At 50.8% G+C, this 17,896-nt stretch overlaps 7 protein-coding genes across 7 annotated transcripts; 4 read left to right on the top strand and 3 right to left on the bottom strand.

The window, feature by feature from the left end:
• The first annotated feature begins 62 nt into the window (after positions 1 to 62).
• EDD37DRAFT_627406 (thiamine pyrophosphokinase) lies at positions 63 to 1,187 on the top strand. Its single transcript, XM_062816366.1, has one exon. It carries the CDS (start codon positions 90 to 92, stop codon positions 1,023 to 1,025), a length of 936 nt encoding a protein of 311 aa, XP_062672382.1. The 5' UTR covers positions 63 to 89; the 3' UTR covers positions 1,026 to 1,187.
• A 13-nt stretch (positions 1,188 to 1,200) lies between these two features.
• On the bottom strand, positions 1,201 to 5,404 carry EDD37DRAFT_350105 (armadillo-type protein). Its single transcript, XM_062811764.1, has 5 exons — positions 5,165 to 5,404; positions 5,068 to 5,112; positions 1,878 to 5,020; positions 1,664 to 1,802; positions 1,201 to 1,582 (listed from the first exon to the last, which is right to left on the bottom strand). The coding sequence occupies exons 1-5, from the start codon at positions 5,181 to 5,183 to the stop codon at positions 1,377 to 1,379; spliced, it is 3,552 nt and encodes a 1,183-aa protein (XP_062672381.1). The 5' UTR covers positions 5,184 to 5,404; the 3' UTR covers positions 1,201 to 1,376.
• Positions 5,405 to 5,414: 10 nt separating this feature from the next.
• Positions 5,415 to 7,103, bottom strand: EDD37DRAFT_627388 (ribosomal protein L1p/L10e family-domain-containing protein). The gene is made up of 2 exons (XM_062816365.1): positions 6,883 to 7,103; positions 5,415 to 6,827 (listed from the first exon to the last, which is right to left on the bottom strand). Exons 1-2 carry the CDS (start codon positions 6,961 to 6,963, stop codon positions 5,739 to 5,741), a joined length of 1,170 nt encoding a protein of 389 aa, XP_062672380.1. The 5' UTR covers positions 6,964 to 7,103; the 3' UTR covers positions 5,415 to 5,738.
• A 519-nt stretch (positions 7,104 to 7,622) lies between these two features.
• EDD37DRAFT_627385 (uncharacterized protein) lies at positions 7,623 to 9,690 on the top strand. The gene is made up of 2 exons (XM_062816364.1): positions 7,623 to 9,306; positions 9,355 to 9,690. Exons 1-2 carry the CDS (start codon positions 7,831 to 7,833, stop codon positions 9,379 to 9,381), a joined length of 1,503 nt encoding a protein of 500 aa, XP_062672379.1. The 5' UTR covers positions 7,623 to 7,830; the 3' UTR covers positions 9,382 to 9,690.
• A 184-nt stretch (positions 9,691 to 9,874) lies between these two features.
• Positions 9,875 to 11,192, top strand: EDD37DRAFT_349935 (electron transfer flavoprotein alpha subunit). The gene is made up of 2 exons (XM_062811762.1): positions 9,875 to 10,473; positions 10,525 to 11,192. The coding sequence occupies exons 1-2, from the start codon at positions 9,999 to 10,001 to the stop codon at positions 11,100 to 11,102; spliced, it is 1,053 nt and encodes a 350-aa protein (XP_062672378.1). The 5' UTR covers positions 9,875 to 9,998; the 3' UTR covers positions 11,103 to 11,192.
• A 2,577-nt stretch (positions 11,193 to 13,769) lies between these two features.
• EDD37DRAFT_349939 (MFS transporter, MCP family, solute carrier family 16, member 10) lies at positions 13,770 to 15,732 on the top strand. Its single transcript, XM_062811763.1, has 3 exons — positions 13,770 to 14,410; positions 14,465 to 15,056; positions 15,105 to 15,732. Exons 1-3 carry the CDS (start codon positions 14,160 to 14,162, stop codon positions 15,642 to 15,644), a joined length of 1,383 nt encoding a protein of 460 aa, XP_062672377.1. The 5' UTR covers positions 13,770 to 14,159; the 3' UTR covers positions 15,645 to 15,732.
• A 286-nt stretch (positions 15,733 to 16,018) lies between these two features.
• EDD37DRAFT_349928 (uncharacterized protein) lies at positions 16,019 to 17,472 on the bottom strand. Its single transcript, XM_062811761.1, has one exon. It carries the CDS (start codon positions 17,089 to 17,091, stop codon positions 16,027 to 16,029), a length of 1,065 nt encoding a protein of 354 aa, XP_062672376.1. The 5' UTR covers positions 17,092 to 17,472; the 3' UTR covers positions 16,019 to 16,026.
• Between the last annotated feature and the right edge of the window lie 424 nt (positions 17,473 to 17,896).

Here is a 17,896-nt window from a genome sequence, read left to right as displayed (position 1 = left end):
CGCGAAGCAAATGGCAACGACGGGCTGCGTCAAGTCAATTGATGTCACAATTATTAATTGAGTAGCTCCGAGTCCTGAGATTCTTTTTTATGCATTCCGAGGGCCTAGGATCCGCCGGGTACGGTGGCCTTTGGGTTGGGCTCCCGCGCAAGGCTAGCATTCAGCTTGTCATCATATCAGGTTTGATCTTTGCGTCCTTAGGTATCACTCTCTGGCTTTTCACGATATCTCAATTAATGTCTTCGACTGTTTGGACGACCTGGCATCCTTGTGGTCTGTTGAGCGGTGAACCTGTCCACCCTTTCGCCATCATTGTTCTAAATCAACCGCTGAATGGAAAGGCTCTAGACGCTGTTATCGGGTCAGCCTCGCTCCTGGTGTGTGCCGATGGTGGTGCCAACAGGCTGTATACATACGACCAGGACAAGAGAAACTTCAAGAACCGCCTTCCAGATGCCATTATAGGAGATTTCGACTCCCTCTCGAAGCCTGTCGAAGAACACTACCGTGCTCAGGGAGTGCCAGTCATCGAGGATTCGGACCAATATTCTACAGATTTTACAAAATGTCTAAAGTGGATCCGGACTTGGTGCCACAAGAGTTTCGACTCTCCAAGCACGACCATGGACGTTGTTGTACTGGGAGGCCTCGGTGGTCGTGTGGACCAGGGTTTCTCACAGATTCATCATTTGTACATGGCAGAGAACGATGAGGCTCTCTTGAAAGGTCGAATCTACCTTTTGTCAGAACAGAGCTTGTCATTTGTCCTAGCTAATAGCAACAATCGTATCCACGTAGTCCCTGGATATTTTGAGGAGAATGTCGGTATCATCCCTGTTCTTGGGCGAACCATTATCACCACCAGTGGCCTAGAATGGGATGTGAACCAGTGGACCACCGAATTTGGAGGCCAAGTGAGCACAAGCAACCACATACGATCCGACAAGATCGAGATTTCGTTCCAGGGTCCCAGACCTCTGTTCACGCTGGAACTCCACAAGACCCTGACCGCCCCTGGCTCTTGAACTCTTCAATGAAGTGGGCATTGTCCGTGGTCTTCTTTCCAGATCGATCCGCTACCACAATTCTACACTGTTGTGCACACTTCACCGAAAGTCAGCCTCGGCTGACAGCACGACTGTTCCAGAGTCGTTGTCGCCGTCTTGTCGTCGTTGTCCACTCCGAAAGCCCGCCACGTTCGGACTGGAGCGAAGCCGCGAGGTCATGGTAGGTCGAGGTGATCGATCAACCGGTCGATATGGTCACAGCAGCGATGCAAGTTGGTTACATCAGCCAGAATGCTTATCGCAGGTAACAGATGAGGATTGGAAATCGCGGCCGTGTTTTCATGTCCTATTGAGACCAAGAATGGTCAATCAGCCTGGCTTCTTTGACAGATTAAGATGTTCCTTGTTTGGTGACTTAAAAGGGCTCCGTAGTGCGCCTTTGCCACTTGGACCATCAGCAAGGGGTGCTGCGTTTTCATACCAGTCCACATCACTCAAATTGAGTCTCCTTGCTCGAGGCACGTGGCGCCCAGACTTCTCAGCGCGGCTGAGAGGCGGGTTGTAATGTTCGAGTCCTGGTTTGGGTCCCTTAGCATTGGAGTTCTTCCCCAGAGGGGGTTGCATAATGGGGCTCAAAGGGGAAGTGTTGGGTATACCATCGGTCTGGTCATCTTCACGCAGATCGTAGTTCAAGACCAGGTTCTTGATCCGCTGCTGCTCCTCTCTTTCCGCTGCCTGCTGCGACTTCATTGATACTGCAAAACTTGAGTTTGAAGGCAATTCGATCGTTCGAGTCTGCCAGAAGGTCAGTTCACTTGTACGCGCTTTCGAAGACGATGCGATTGTGGGAACATGGAGAAAGCCACTTGCCTGTTGGCGATTGCCCTTCTTCGTCATCAGCGAGAATGCCATTGTGTTCGACTGGGTCTCCACCGGTGGTTTTGGCTCTTCGTCTACCGCGTCTATCGGTGGTCGTTGAATCTTGCGGATTGGTAACGGCACATCGAACTGAGCCCTACGCTCAAACTTGCGAGAGTTCAAACTTTCAGCCATCATTTTCTCGAACTCTCTGTCGAAGTCCGCCTCGGCCTCTGGATCAAGCTGTTCTTCTTGACGCAAAACGACGATTTGTTCTTCTTCATCCGAGTCCACATCCTCCTTCTCTTCGGCTGTGTCCTCCTCAACCCCCGCCTGAGTTTGGTTAATCCGACTGTCATTGATGAGTATGGGTTCACTTACCTCGCCTTCTTCGTCCGAGGATTGTGGGAGTTCCGCATCGAGATCCGCGTCGCCGTCACCCAGGCCGTCCTCGGAACCCGACTCCTCGAGATCTTCTGCTTGTTCAGCGGCTTTTTCCGCAGCCGACTGCCTATAATTGGCGCTGACGGCTTCCGCAAAGAGCTTGGCAGCTTCGTCCATTTCGGTCACAAGCTTCCAGTTAGGCCGGACAAGAGTGTAGGTATCTTGCACTAGGAAGTCGATATCCATTGGCAGTGGGTCTTTGATCGCCATATAATACTGAAAGAACGTCAAGAAGAAGTCAAGCTTTTTCCGAGAGCTACCTCGGTCGAAACAGATCCCACATGTGTCGAGAATCGTGCAAACAAGACGGATTCGGAAGAAGTCATCAGGAGGATCGAAGGATGTGTAGCTATCGGGCTGAGGAGTCCCACTCTCGTGGCCGAAAGTGACGATGCGATACAACGTATCAAAAATGACGGTGGAATCGATCATTTTATAGTTGTAGAGCTCTCCCAGGTATTTGACCTCGGCCACTCTTCTCTGGTTGAACTTGAACTCGTTTTGTTCAAGACCTAGGGTGATCTGTTCGAGGATATTGTCGATGGTTCCGATGGCGAACTCCTGGTGGTAGCGAAAGAGGGCTTGAAGCAGGACAGCTAGAAGGTGAATGTTGCTGAATTTGACCTTACCAGGTTTGCTGAAAATCTTTTCCAGTATCCGCACGACTTCTTTCTCTTCCCAATGCAGCTTCCTTATGGTCTTCAATACTTTCATGTAATTGCGCTTCGTCATATCGATATACACCATCTGGCGCACGAAAAGCTCCATGGGAGTTCGTTCCTTCTGTTGAATTGCAGACCGCTGTGGCGGGTCGACATAATAGAGTGCATTCTCAATAAGCATACGCTCTTGACCACCCAAGTGCTGGGCAGATTTCTTACGGCTCAAGGTCTCCAAGAACGATACCATTCGTGGAGATGTTTCCGCACTGCGTAAGAGGTAGCGTCCGCAGTTCTCCAGTAGATGAGCGATGATTTCGATGTTCATTCGTGAGAAGTCATCTAGACTGACTTTGAAACAGTGAAAAATGACATGCTCAGGGACGATGCCGAACTTGGTGAGCTCAGCGAGGTAGCGGATATTGGACATACGAACCTGTCCCAAAAAGTCCTTCGTCTTTCGCCGTTGCAAACTGCGGAATTCGTCATCAAGATGTGTAACCAACCCTTGGACAATGTCTGGCATATACTGTCCCAGAGTTGCAGCCAGTCGAGCGTAGAAGGGTAGCAGATCGGTCCTGCCTTTCGGAACTTCTTGTAGGGACTTGATGAGACGGTTTCGCGATGCCTTGGAATTGAGAAAACAAAAGTCGAGTGCAAGCTGATCCACCATCTCCTTGGTTTGGAGTTCTGGCAGTCGAAGGAGGATAGCATCAACCTGAGCGCCAACAGTTTTGTTTGCGATTGCCGTCGACTGATCATCGCTCTCAGAGGGTTTGGCATTGCCGTTTTCAGGTGCAGCGCCATTCGAGTCTGCACGCTCCTCTGCTTCAGATTTCTTCTTCGAATCTTCAAGGAGGATTGCCGGCACACGCCCTTTGAGATCAACCAGATTTTCATAGAAGCGACGCTCGTCCTCATCCTCCCAAATGCCAGCCCCATCAGTTGACCCCTTGAGATAGTCACCTGTCTTGATCATTCCAACGATACCGGTAGCGCCTGATTCAGCTCCCTCCTTGTCTTCGAGATCCGGCATCTCTTCTCCAAGAATGTCACACAGGATCTGTGCATTTGCGACCAGTTTTTCTTGTGCCTTAGCCTGTCTATCGAAGTTCGCTTGTCTATCCTCGAAGATTTCACCACTTTTGACGTAGGCTTCCGCATTTCGCCGACTCTGGTTGTTCAACGATTTCTGATCTCGAATAACGTGGGTTTTGACACTGGACAAGTAGCGCTCAAGGACGTTGACGAAACGTTGCCGTGTGGGTGGCGGAATGATAGGCGCATCTTCGTCATTTGGATCGTCTGCACCACCAGCTTCCTTTGCTGGCCGTATAACCGATCCATCGGCATCCACATTTTTGCGGCCGTCCTCTGAAGGTGTTTTGAGACCAAGAATATCCCAAGCAAAGTTCTTCACGAAAAGGACCGCGAGGCTCAGATTCGCATGTTCTGGATCGTGACCCAATAGTTCCTTCAGGACTTCCAGTGGAAATGGGTCGTGCTCGATACGGTTGTCACTTTTATTACCGTTGGAAAGAGACGTTGGTCTGACTCCTGCCTGTCCCGATGTTTCTTTTCCCTTGGCTGGAGCGTCGTCCGGGCGGTCGACATCGTCCAGGCTCCGAAGAACGCCACATAGCCAGAACTCGGTTACAATGCGTAGGAGTATGCGATGGCGCTGTAGTCGCTCCTTCTCTTCTCGTTCGCGAACTTCAGCGGTCCATAGTCTGACTTGGGCTTTGTCAGGAGGGGTCAAACCCTTGCCCAGCAGCCACGCCAACTTCTTTGTGAACTCATCGGGCCCGAACCGTTGATGCAATGCACTGACAAGCTCTACCGCTGTTGCGATTTCACTTGCGGTCTTGAGTCTACTCAACCCCTCCGCAGTGGCCGAAATGATCTCAGACAAATATTTCTGCAGCGACAAAGTTCGGACTTCTGAGAGGAAAGTCTCTTGCGCAGAGGAGCTAATTCCAGTACGTAGGCGCTTGATAAAAGCGGTGTTTTTCTTGAGGGACGAGTCAAGGGATCCTGCGACATCGTAGACTTCTATCCGCTCGTTAGCAACGCTTGGTGAATGGCCGTCTTCACTATACCCTTCGCACCGGTCCAGACGCGCAGATTCAGGTCACGTAATTCGCCTGTCCACACGAGTCAGTATGAGAAAGAGAATGCAGGAATAGTCGGCTGTACGTTTTCGCTTGCGGTCCATGACGGTCCGGGGTTTTGTGAGGAGTAGGATAGCGCTCGCATGACGAGAAGCGCAGGCTAAGAGGATTGCATGAATCCACTCAACGATACTGAGTAGCAAAAGACACTGCAGTTATAGTGAACACAACAGTAACTGCTGAAACTTAATTGAACAGACTTGTCTATGTCTGGGGTTCTTCCACCTGCGTTGACGGTGAAATGCGGGCCTGCCATGCGCACCTGCGGTATATCACGCCAAGCCTAAGAGGTCATGCAGGGCTTAACTGCGCCACTAAATCGCGCCTCTACAGGGGATCAGGGCCATGAGGGGTTTCACGAAAAGTCCATCAGTTTTTCGAGGGGTTACAGCCTCGCATCAGAATGTTATGTCTCCAATACAGGCTTACATTTGCAGGCTCCCTAGGTGCCCAGGTATGCTGTGGCAGTAGATGCCGCACTTTTCCAGTACCTAGGTATCTTGCGCCGTCCCTGTATCAACAAACATCGTCTATCCTCAATGTCCCAATCATTAAGTCGTGCAGATGCGCCTACAAACACCACCTCGAGGACAGAAAAGTCATACCTCTTCTCCGAAAATGCGTGCTTTCTGGGCTGCAAGTTTACTCTTGCGGCCCTGCGTAAGTTCCTTCTCTGCTGCAGACTTTTTATCGCTTTCGTTCTCAACTTTGGTCTTCTTTCGAGAACCCGCTTGTGGACCTTTGGCGGTTGAAGGGTTTCTTTTCCGTTTCTGCGTTTGCTCGCTATGATCGTCTTCCTCTTCTTGTTCCTTGACAGCAGCAATGTCCTCTGATTCCGTCCATATCTCGTCGGCCAACCAGAGCGGTACGGCGGTTGAAGATTGCCCTTTGATGTGAATGCCTCTAACATTCTTCCACCCTTTGACGACATGCTTCTCAATGAGATCCTGGACAATTGCCGATATGTTCTCCGCCAACTGTTCTGGTCTGAATGATGCCAGGCCAACCCGCACAGCCACCAGTACACCCGGCCTCAGGTGAACAGGGACCGCATCAAGAGCCTTCTCGATTTCTTTCCCCAAGACAGTTGGTGAGCTCGGCGGAGCAGCCCCTTCCCCCTTGGATGACTTTGAACGCTGATCCTTTTTGTCTTTCTTGTCTTTCTCGGTATGCGCGACAACTATAGGGATTGGCCGCTTGGTAGTCGCTTTGTAGAACACTTTTCCCAGGACCCCGGGCAGACGGGTCACGATACGATCATCGGCCAGGAATATATCGTGCTCGCTCAACAGTTGCCTTCTGGATTCAAAAGTCTTGTATCTCGCCTTCAATTTGGTAAAGCCAATGATTCTGTTGATTCGGGACTTCAGATCTTCGGGGAAGGCAGGATCGGCAACCACATTCTTCACAGCTCTTTGGGGGTCTGCTACAATGAGACATATTCGGAGATCTGAGGATTTGTGGAGCGAATGCGGTACGGAGATCTTGCTCGGTTTTAGTCTTCTATGGTCGACAATGTGGTGTTTGGTGGTCAGGGTAAGCCAGATGGGCTTGTCGCCGTTTCCATCTGCCTCATCCTCGGAATCCGACGACTTGGCAGCCAGGAGATTGCGCTTCGAGGACTCTTGTTGCAATCGCTTGGTCTCGGCTTGTACGTACTGAAGCAGGGTTTGAGATGCTTTCAGAGTCTATAACGACTTTCAGTGAGATACCATCACTAAAAGTCAGTGGACTACAACATACCTGGTCAGGGTCAAGCTGGTACGGAGTGCCTTCGGAACGCTTGTGAGATGTAATGGCTGTCGTCATGGTCGCGGATGTCATGTCCTTGGTGGTATAGGCACCGCTCGATTCTTGAAAGCAAAGAGAACCTCACAATCAGAAAAGGTCGCAAAGGATCGGCGGCATGCTGGAAAAAAAGTGAAACTCCACTTTGACCGGCTAACATTCCTTTCTTGGTCCACTCCGCGTTTTATCTCCAACTCACTGCAGGTAACATGAACAACTACTACCACGCCTACCTAGGATCATCATCATCATCATCCATGCCTTTCTACCAAATGTCCAACAATACCACTTATAGTCGTAACATTGAGGGAAATCGATTGCCGCTAATATGAGGGCGGCTGCGCTGTATAATGCAGAATTGACTTTTGTCAAGGATGTGCTCAGATGTAACAGCTCGACTACTCATCTCTGCATATGCTGTTGTGAGGAGACCACACGTCCCCGGCATCATCTTCCATATAGACCGTTTCCATATAAACCATAGCTCTACGTTTTAAGCAGACTCTATGCTCAATTCCAATCCATATAACCCGTCTGTTCGTCATTCCTGCCATTCGTGCGCTTTGTTTCCATCGTAAGACGCGCTGAAATTGATGGGCGTCCCCCCACCGTGAAAAGAGGAACCGTGCGAGCTACGCGAAGCGCGCATTGCATCGAATCACGCGAGGAAAGTCTCACTTGCACCTCTCCCACAATTCTTCCTCGACCTTTTGCTTGACCTTTGCCAACTCCAACATACATTGTGTGTCTCGTTTCAGCCTGTTAGGTTTCTGCTTGTGGTTTCTCATGAGCATACCTAATCGTCCAGACACGCATCTCCTCCTCCGAGGACGCGCTCTGAGCTGGTCAACCGCCACCTCTGGGCAGCACTCGCGCTCCGGGTAGCTGGGAGGAAACCTCATCATGGCTCCCTCTGCAACTCTCCCTGAGGGTCCTGCGTCTCCTACACCAGGAGCGAAGAGAACTACCACATCTCTTCTTCCTGCCTTCGAGCCCTTCTCGTCTTCCCCGGCTTTACCGAGACCGCTGAAGCGCACCCGAGATGCTGCATTCGACGAGCACACGACATATCCCACTCCTGTACCAACTTCCTCCACGGCTATTCTTACATCTTCACCTTCACGAGGCACAATATCAAGACCAAATCTTCCCAGCACTTCTTCCACGCTCTCGGAGCGTACCCCACTCGGAGCCGTGCCTTCAATTCAACTCAACGGTGATGGCAAAGTAACGCGTATGGGAAGGTCTAGCGCCTCTTGCAACTACCAATTCTCTGCCAATCGCCTCATATCTCGCGTTCATGTCGAAGCTTGCTACAAAGCTGCCACCTCGCGTCTTGAGCGTGATCGTGTGCAGATTACTTGCACGGGTTGGAATGGTATCAAGATACATTGCAAAGGTCAAGTATATGAGGTCAAGAAAGGAGAAACTTTTTCGTCCGACGTAAGAGATGCTGAGATCATGGTGGATGTTCATGACAGTCGTGTGGTCATTCAATGGCCACCAAAGCCGCGACTGGGTGCTATATCATCTGACGAGGAGGACGAGGAGGATTCACCCACCAAACGCCAGCGAGTCATGCTCCGACATTCGACACCTCCAAGCCCCAGCCCATTGCAAGCCCGTCGACGACCGGTTTCCCCTGTCTCGCCATCCCCTGCTGTCCAAGCACTGTTACCTTCATCACCGCCTGTACTTTCGATCAAAGCCGTCACGGAAGTCGTCGAGATATATGAAGATCCGGAACCAGAATCAGACACTAATGGAGCGAATGATGTTGTAGAAGTATCTCAGACGACCACCCAGGTGCTTACAGACAGTGTCCAAAACTCCATGACTTCTCAGAACAACCTGTCAAGCACATCGGAAGACTTCTCTGACAACGATGAGGAGAATGATCCCATCATTCACTCATTTGGACCGTTTGGTGCTAATCTTCTGCCACGAATGGCGGCTTTCACTGCTGGAGACTCTCCCAATCCTAACGAATCTGTGAAAAGTTCTCGATCATCACATACCGAACCACTGCACCCGTCTCAACGTCCTGGCCTCGCTCCAAACCAAGCACCTGAATTCGATGTACGAAGTCACGTCACCAATCAGCTTGCATTTTCCAGACTGTCTTCAACACCTTGGACAACTATCCTAAGCCACCTCCCGGCCGAGGCGGGCACTTTGTCGATTAACGAAATCAAGCAAATTGTGAAGGAGACCGCGTGTATTGGGGAAATTTCTCGGGAAGGCAAAGATGCTGCTGGGAAACCACTCGAGAGTGAATACTACTACCTGCCCGACCTTGACGAGGATGAGAAGAGAAGGGAAGCCGTCGTCAATGATCTCCGAAAACCAAGTTTGCGAGCATGCCGTAAGCAACATAAGGTCAGTTGTCTTGATGTCACAAGTCTCCTTCCACTAACAACTTGCTAGCAATACTTCTGGCGGAAACCGAAATGAAGTGACCAAGGAGCAGCTGCATCTGAACGGACCACCATCCACGGCAGGATCTACGAAAGATCCTACCTACACTTTCCTATTGCCGATCTCCTTTTGTTGCATATCCGTTTGTTGCTCTTCTCATAGGGCCATGTGTGGTGTTTAGCGTTCAGCGATTGTGCATAGCGATGAAACCTGCATGTATGGTTAAGCATTCTGTGTACTCTGGGCTCACAACATCACGGTTGTTAGAGTATCTCACAAAGGAGCCGCACAGTCACAACAGAAGTAGCTTGAGAAAATCAGTCCAATATCAGATCTTTACGGTCACCAGCTGCTATGTGTAAACTCGTCGTCGGAAGAGCCCTGAGGAAATACCTTAGGTAAGCGTGGTAAGGTAATGCATAGTGGTTAGGTCCGGCATGGCCGCCGATCCGCGTTTACCCGCATTCCGTAGCCATCAATAATAGGCGGCCGATGTTCGGCACCCATGTTCCGTCCGAGGTTGACTACGGCGCAACATCAAATGTTCGCCGAAGTGCAGACTTATTGGACTTGGAGTTCATGTTGTATATTGAATCCGCTTGGGCAAGGCCAACGACATACCTTTTCGAGGCTGTAGAGTCTACACGTCTGGCATGATGTTGTCGGCAACCAAACACTCTGCTCTACGAGCGCTGCGAGCTCAGTCTCGCCCAAAGGCCCTCTTCGCACAGTCTCAATCCTCGTCACTCGCGCGACTTCTATCCACCCTCGCTCTCATCGAACAGAAAGATGGAAAACTCAACACGGGCTCACTAGCTGCTGTGACCGCCGGCTTGAAATTAGGAGGCTCTGTGCATGGTTTCGTGGCGGGAAAGTCTGCAAACTCTGTCGCGCAAGAGGTGGCCAAGGTCAAGGGATTGGAAAAGGTCATTGCCGTTGAAAACGAAGCCTACGAACGAGGACTACCCGAGAACTGGGCGCCGCTGCTGGTGGAAAACATCAAGAAGGGAGGCTACACACATGTCATTTCATCACACTCTGCTTTCGGAAAGAGCTTGCTGCCCAGAGTGGCTGCACTGCTGGATGTGCAGCAACTCTCGGATGTCATGGCAATTGAAAGCGAGGACAGTAAGTCTGGGTCACGCCGAAAAAAAGGCGAGGCTTGCTAACGAGTCGCAGCATTTGTCCGACCTATATACGCCGGCAATGCCATTCTGACAGTGCAAAGCATGGATCCTACGAAATTATTGACGGTACGGCAGACTTCATTCGCCCCAGCCGAAACAGAAGGCGGCTCAGCGTCTGTCGAGGATGGTACCGACCCCAAAGTCGAGTCTCCCACGGAATGGATATCAGAGGAATTGGCCAAGTCCGACCGACCAGAACTTGCATCTGCATCGAAGGTGGTCTCGGGTGGACGAGGCTTGAAGTCTAAAGAGGAGTTTGATCGTCTGATCCCACCTTTGGCCGACGCTCTCGGCGCAGCTATCGGTGCCTCGAGAGCGGCGGTCGACAGTGGCTTTGCCGACAACAGCTTGCAAGTTGGGCAGACGGGAAAGAACGTCGCTCCGCAACTCTACCTGTGTGCTGGCATCTCAGGAGCGATCCAGCATCTGGCGGGTATGAAGGATAGCAAGGTCATTGCATGCATCAACAAGGATGCTGATGCGCCCATCTTCCAAGTGGCTGATGTTGGTCTGGTTGGAGACTTGTTTGAGAAGGTGCCGGAATTGACCGAGAAGCTCAAGGCGCAGTGATGATAATCCACCTTGTTATATATACATACTACGGCATGTGAGAGTGCTATATGAGTGCGATCATTAGATTTACGCCCAGTTGCATTGGAGAAGTCTGCTTGTTGCCAACCTCGGGAAAGACCCGGATATGCAATCAGGAACAGATTGCGAACCTTTTGGTCACGACCTGGGGAAAAGTAAATGTACTTTATACCTTGCTTCTCTCTTGTCAACCGCAAAAGTGACGCCCAACATACAAGCATACTAGGCGAACATTTTGCTAAATCGTGTGTTGCAAAACCCGGAGCGAGTGGGAATGATGCTGTCAGCCTATCCCATGTTTACGAAAAAGATGTTCAGACTTCTCCACCCTTGGATGAAATAGAACAACGCACTCCACCACTTAAGAGTCATCAGGCTCCCAGTGTAACAAGACACTATGCCACTGTCAATCCTTGTTCCCCCAGATCCGAATACGATTTTTCAATCACGAAAGTCAGGGACACCCATCGATCCCAATCTGGTAGTTAACAAGTCTGTGGCAAAGGGGTCCCTCCAGCAGGCTTGACAAAGTTGACAAGTTGACGCTTGTAAACGCAAAGGCCAATAATGACCTCAATCAGCGACCCACGCCCCCGAGAAATCATTCCCCTTATGGCATATTTCTGCCCAGTAAACCAGGCACCTGCAACCTGACCGAAGACTATTCTGCCCTTCTCAAACACCTATTGGCAATGGATACGAGATACTCGCTCGCGAAGTTCAATGCGGCTTGACTTTGGTGCGGAGCCACAGAAACCGTGAGTCAGAAGTCTGGGCACCGTTGGGACTATTGGGTTCGCTCCAGTCATAAAGCGAGATGCGTATGATGACCAACACTTGTTATATGTCTGCCTGTGTCTGTTAAAGCTACAAAAGGTCACGACAACCCATGCCGGAGGCTTGCCTATCTTTTCAGGCATCCATCTTTGATAAACTCGAAGGACTACTGTATCCCTGACCCACAACAGCCTTCTTGCACAAAGGCTCCCATCCTCGTCCCATCAACACCGCAGCAGGGCTTCATTTCTCAGGCACGGAAGGACTGGATCTTGGAAGTCGTCGCGGCAAACTTTTCCAGTGTCAGATCAGAAGAGTTGTCGTCAGCATCAGGAGCCGGCACAGTCTGTTAAAGCACCGAGACCTCAGGTCTCCCACAACTTCCCACGCATACCCGTGTCTCACCTCAGCGATTCCGCATATCCGATCAAAGCCAGCCGCTTAATAACGGGCACAACCTCGAGAACAACGCATTCCCGAACACCAGGAATATCTTTCGAACAGAAAAGCAATGGCGCCCACAATGAATGAGAACACCAGCGCAAATACCGAGGCCGCCTCCATCAAGAGCACCTCCACCATGTCAAGCCTGAAGGCTCTCCTTCCCAAGAGGTCGAACAAGCAAGACAAGCCTCAGGCAAAGGAACAAACTCCAGAGCAAAAGGCGCTCAGGAAGGAGGCCTCGGCCACTTATATGTCGATGCTAAGGTAGTTGAGCACTGAGAGGGACCAGGAATACTTGCACAGCGTTGAAAAGGCCTGAAAAGCCTGCACGCCGTCATAATATGCAGATGTCGCTGATATTCCGCAAACATGCCACACTGGTAATGTTTGCTTTGGACCTGATATCGGGCATGATGAAGTCAATGCATCACAAGGAGCCCCGAATTGCAGTAGCCTTTGGCAGTTGATTGACGTTGGCAATCATCGAGGCAGAGCCTCGTTTTTGCCTGCTTTGGTCACACAAAGGCACTTCACGGTACATCCGCGGCAGGTCCCCGGGGCTGTTGAGGGAATACCGTTGTCTGGGTGTGCGTTTCGGATAGAGGACAGTTTTCCGGAAAAGATCAGTTTTTAGGGCGACCACCAAGTATAAGTAGGCTAATCCTCAGCGCCTTCCACACTGGGGATTGTATAAACTGAGGAATGTTCTGTCTGTTTGTCTTCAGCTCACACTTAGAATTACCAGAGGAGCCGCCCCCGAAGTGTTTCATAATCGGCGATCGCGCACACGGACATAGTATGTCCGCAAATGTCGCTACATGGTGATAGTGAAACTCGGTTCCTACCTAACCCGCTCCGAGGGCCGAAGCCCTCATAACCAGCACTTCTGGTCTCCACGGACACCTCGAAATGGGGGTTTCAGAGGTGAGATATCTCCTGCCATGGTCATATTGGAAAGTCAGCGACCAATGCACGATGGCGCCATACCGTATACGCATAAGTCCAGCTTGTTCCCACCAGGTCGCTTGGGGTAATGGTTACGTTCTTTCGTGATCGGTCCTAGCCGGAAATAAAGTCCAGGTAAGGCCGGGCAGGTTACGGTACGCGAGAGAATCCATGTGGCCGTTGACCAAGGTCAGTTGCTCTTCGACATTGACCTCGACGTGAAGAGGCAGCAATGAAGACTCTGCTCGTCGTCGCCCACGGAGCCGAGTCGCTGAATCCCTCTGAAGCGAGGTCTAAAGACCGAAGTTTATGGATCTGCGACCGAAAGAAAGAAAGCGGATATGAAACCCCCTACCTAGCAAGGCTAGGTACGTACATGGCTGACACATGCGACTCGGAATCTACAGTGTTTGGACCACCATAACAAACGTGCAGCGGCCTTTCAGCCAATAAAGGATGGGATCAGTATCGACTGAGATTGTCCTACTGTGAGAAGAACCCGCTCGCAGATGCATCCAGATATTCGTCCGTTTGTTTGCGCGGCTCTGTACAAAAAGACTAAAAGCTCGCGTTTATCAAATGCCGAGCTGCACGTCTTTTTCACGGACTCGGTACGATTGTGTTTTTACTTCCGAGTACGGACATCGGGAATATCCCTTTCCCTTTTCCCAAACCTCATTAATAATTCAAAGCCTTTGGGCATCGAACCTTGTTGTTCTTCTTATCAAAACTTACAGTCATATGCAGACGATTGCCCCTACCTTTGACTGGTTCAGAGAGTACTCGTCGACCTTTCGTCAATTCTGTCGCTTACGATCTCATTTCCACAGCCTGATCGGACGGGTCGAATCACAATAATTTGCCGCCAACATGTCGTTAGAGCCTGAAAAAGAAGTCCCTGTCAACAATGAACCAGAGTCTCAACTTCGAGAAAAAACCGGTGCAGCAGACACAGACTCACCCACCGACAGGTCTGTAACATCTGCAGAGCAAAATGTTCAGGTTGAGCCTGCAAAGCCGGGATACAATCCATGGGCCGACCCTTCTTCTTTCCCCGATGGTGGCACCAAAGCCTGGCTCGCCGTCCTCGGAGGATTTTGTTGCTTGTTTAATTCCTGGGGGTAAGTTGAATCCCTGGTCTGGATGTTGTAAACCATGTCTGACCTCATTCATAGATGGATCAACTGCATAGGAGTCTTTCAAGATTACTACATGGAGGTCCCACTCCGGCAATACTCGGCAAGCACCGTCGCCTGGATTCCCTCGGTCGAGACATTCTTCATGCTTGCATGTGGTCCTTTTGCTGGATACATCTTCGACAACTACGGACCAAGATACCTACTCGTGGCCGGTACCTTCCTGCACGTCTTTGGCCTCATGATGACCTCGCTATCGACGGAATATTACCAATTCATGCTCAGTCAGGGTGTTTGCTCGGCCATTGGAGCTTGCTTCCTCTTCACCCCAGCCATGGCCTGTATTTCGACCTGGTTCTACAAGAAGCGTGGCATGGCCATCGGTATCTGCGCGGCAGGCAGCTCTCTTGGTGGCGTCATCTTCCCCATCATTGTCAGCCACATGATCAATGAAACCGGATTCGGCTGGGCCATGCGAACATGCGCCTTCCTCATCTTGTTCAACTGCATTATCGCTATCCTGACGCTTCGCTCCCGAATCCCGCCAGCGGGCCGTAAGTTCGAGTTCATGGCATTTGTCCGCCCCATGCAAGAGGTTCCCATGCTTCTGACCACGGCCGCCGTATTTTTCGTGAGTATGCCCATGACCTATCTGGATGCGGATAGCTGACCAGTCCAGTTCTACTGGGGAATGTTCCCCGTCATGAGTTTCATCACAGCTGTTGGCAACGGACGCGGCATGTCCCTACAACTGGCTCAATACCTGGTTTCGATTCTCAACGCCGGCTCCATCTTTGGCCGTACACTACCCGGTATTCTAGGCGACAAGATCGGACGGTTTAACGTGATGATTGCATTCTGCGCCTTGACCTGTGTCTTTATGCTCGCCATCTGGATACCAGCCAAGAGCAACGCTGGCCAATTGGTCTTTGCACCGCTGTTTGGGTTCAGCTCGGGCGCAGCTATCGGCTTGACTCCTGCGCTGATTGCTCAGATTTCGCCTATCCGCGAGATTGGTATACGCACTGGTGCTGTCTTTGCTGCCGGCTCCATCGGTGCATTGACTGGCAGTCCCATTGGAGGTGCCCTGATCAGCCGCGACAATGGAGGGTACCTGTATATGCAGGTCTTTGGTGGCTGTACCTGTATTGTTGGTGTCCTATTCTTTTTGGCTGCCCGTATTAACATTGCGGGTCTGGAACTCAAGAAAAAGGTGTAAATCATTCGATATGATTCGATCACGGAATCGCATTGGAAATTTTGCTGTACAATTAGCCACATAATAATAGACTCCTCTTCGAGATACCACAAATCAATCCATGGTCACCACTAGTAATGCTTACTCATCCTTTTAAGTCTTTTTAGCGTGCTTGTGGAATTGGATCATTAGGCTGCGGCACCTTCCGTCTGGGCATTTCGGCAATTTCAACCTCAACTCTGCTTCTTTCTCTCTTTCATTCATTACTTCTCCATATTGTCTCTCGGGTATCAGAGCATGGTATCATTCCAATTGTTCTCAATGTGTCTCTCGTTCTCCTCGCATACAAGCATGCCTAGCCATTCGTTCGCTTTGATGACTTCCTAGGCGCCATTGTGGCCCTTTACTCCACATAGTCAGTGTCGCTGGAGTCGCTCACCGGCCCTTCCATCTCCTCATCTTCGTCCTCGCCAGCGTCGTCCTCGTCGTCATCGACAACCGCCTTCTCCTTGCCCTTGATGCTCTTCTTTCCTGCAGTCGCCACGCTAACCGCTTTCTCCATGTCACCCTCCGTGATGGCAGCGACTAGGGCATCGTTGGCCTTCTTCAGGCGGGCGACTTCTGCCTCAAGGCGCTTCTTATCGACCTTGCAATCGCCGCCAGCGTACGCCGCTTCCAATCGAGCTTCTTGAACTTGTTGCTGCATCTTGACGTACGAGCGGCAACCCTGCTCAATGTCCGAATCCCAGTCTGGCAGGTCGAGGCCGTCCAGGAATTTACCAAGGATGCGGGCGTTTGGTTCCGTCCAAAAGTCTGGAAGGTCCTTCTTCTTGGCGAACGCTTCATCGACATCGCACAAGACAACGCCTATCTTGACCATGTCGCCATCAGCGCGCTTGGCCATGTTGACGGTGAGCCACCACTTCTTGAACGCGACAGGATCGAGGAAGAGACCGCGCGTATACTTGTGGATAGTTGCCTTGGTGAACTCGTTGGTCGGACCATAGATCATGACACCAGCGAACTTGGTACGAGCCGCATTGATGTTGGTACGCTTGAGCTCAAAGATGAGGCTGTTCTTGACAATGTCCCTCACGGCTTCGAGGGTGTTGCATGCGACGATATCGGACTCAATTTCGCGAGTGAAACGGCCAGCTATCGGGGCGGCAACGTGGACTTGGACAGGAAGATACTCTGGCACGAAGGCGATAGGACCAGTGCGGATCTTGTGTGTCTTGATGATTGCCTCTCTCTCCTCCTCTTCTATGGTCTCCCATGTCTCATACAAGGGGAACTGCGAAATCTCGACATTGGTTGCTGGTTCACGAGTATCAGTTTGAGGTTGAGCTTCGGCCGTAGGACCAGCAACATTCATCTCATCGAATTTGCGGCGCAAGCCCTTGTCTTTGATATCCCCCACCCCTCTCTTGGTCTGCTTCTGCTTGTGTCTGGTTCCCTTGAGAGGCATCTTGACTATCAACGATGTTTCGAATCAGGTAATGAGATGGCGAACAGGACCACGGAGCCACGAAAGAGCGCGTTTGATAATGAGCAGCACAGGTATGTGAGATCCCTCTTGACAGACCTCAACGACGAAAGCTTGTACGGAAGGTGAGAAGAAGTGTTGCGGGAAGTCCAGGTGCAGTCTTTGCGCTCTGAATGCTAATAATTCCGCAAAATCTTGAGGCAGTGAGAGTGACACTCACTCTGTCTACTTGACGGACTAGCGCAAGGTGAATGCCTCAGTCGCCCTCCCATTGTCATCAAGATTCATAACCTGGCTCCGCCGCGTTGTGCAGTGACAGCATAGCTACAACACCTTGGCATTACAGCCTCGCCGCCAAGCAGGTATCGGCGAAGTTCACTACAAGGTGCACAATTGAATATCGAATCAACAAAAAAGCAACCAAAAGATGGACGCAATAGCCAGAGTTGAACGCTATATCAAAAAAAGTCACTTCAGAACACCAACCAAGGCAGAGAAAACGTTCATCTAGGGAACCGAAGTTCACATCCTCAATTAGAGCTAGGTTCAGTGACTGGTTATTGAGGCAGAGAAAACATTCATCTAGGGAACCGAAGTTCACATCCTCAGCGAACCACCTGGGCCAAAGCGATAGCTTGTATTGAATTGGTGACAATTATTCGATACTTCAACTATATGAAGGGCAATATTCGAATCACTTCACTGGAGTCATGTGATCAGGGCGGCGACGAGCATTCCTTGGCAGTCAAGTGATTGACATTTTATTATTGAAAGAACTCATACGATG

The sequence above is a fragment of the Exophiala viscosa genome (genome assembly GCF_022695815.1).
Source record: "Exophiala viscosa unplaced genomic scaffold EDD37scaffold_3, whole genome shotgun sequence".
NCBI lineage: Eukaryota > Fungi > Ascomycota > Eurotiomycetes > Chaetothyriales > Herpotrichiellaceae > Exophiala > Exophiala viscosa.
The sequence above is the reverse complement of the archived record's forward strand: the minus strand, read 5'-3'. Positions and strand labels throughout refer to the sequence as shown.

What these genes read in the sequence shown, in the direction of transcription:
- EDD37DRAFT_627385 (XM_062816364.1), top strand. Translation starts at nt 7,831, where the DNA reads ATGGCTCCCTCTGCAACTCTCCCTGAGGGTCCTGCGTCTCCTACACCA. An exon ending in CATGCCGTAAGCAACATAAG is followed by an intron (nt 9,307 to 9,354) that starts GTCAGTTGTCTT and finishes ACAACTTGCTAG; the next exon opens with CAATACTTCTGGCGGAAACC.
- EDD37DRAFT_349928 (XM_062811761.1), bottom strand. Translation starts at nt 17,091, where the DNA reads ATGCCTCTCAAGGGAACCAGACACAAGCAGAAGCAGACCAAGAGAGGG.
- EDD37DRAFT_349939 (XM_062811763.1), top strand. Translation starts at nt 14,160, where the DNA reads ATGTCGTTAGAGCCTGAAAAAGAAGTCCCTGTCAACAATGAACCAGAG. An exon ending in TGCTTGTTTAATTCCTGGGG is followed by an intron (nt 14,411 to 14,464) that starts GTAAGTTGAATC and finishes CCTCATTCATAG; the next exon opens with ATGGATCAACTGCATAGGAG. An exon ending in CCACGGCCGCCGTATTTTTC is followed by an intron (nt 15,057 to 15,104) that starts GTGAGTATGCCC and finishes TGACCAGTCCAG; the next exon opens with TTCTACTGGGGAATGTTCCC.
- EDD37DRAFT_627388 (XM_062816365.1), bottom strand. Translation starts at nt 6,963, where the DNA reads ATGACATCCGCGACCATGACGACAGCCATTACATCTCACAAGCGTTCC. An exon ending in ACCAGCTTGACCCTGACCAG is followed by an intron (nt 6,828 to 6,882) that starts GTATGTTGTAGT and finishes AAGTCGTTATAG; the next exon opens with ACTCTGAAAGCATCTCAAAC.
- EDD37DRAFT_349935 (XM_062811762.1), top strand. Translation starts at nt 9,999, where the DNA reads ATGATGTTGTCGGCAACCAAACACTCTGCTCTACGAGCGCTGCGAGCT. An exon ending in GGCAATTGAAAGCGAGGACA is followed by an intron (nt 10,474 to 10,524) that starts GTAAGTCTGGGT and finishes AACGAGTCGCAG; the next exon opens with CATTTGTCCGACCTATATAC.
- EDD37DRAFT_627406 (XM_062816366.1), top strand. Translation starts at nt 90, where the DNA reads ATGCATTCCGAGGGCCTAGGATCCGCCGGGTACGGTGGCCTTTGGGTT.
- EDD37DRAFT_350105 (XM_062811764.1), bottom strand. An exon ending in CGTCTGGACCGGTGCGAAGG is followed by an intron (nt 5,021 to 5,067) that starts GTATAGTGAAGA and finishes ACGAGCGGATAG; the next exon opens with AAGTCTACGATGTCGCAGGA. An exon ending in AGAAGGGCAATCGCCAACAG is followed by an intron (nt 1,803 to 1,877) that starts GCAAGTGGCTTT and finishes ACCTTCTGGCAG; the next exon opens with ACTCGAACGATCGAATTGCC.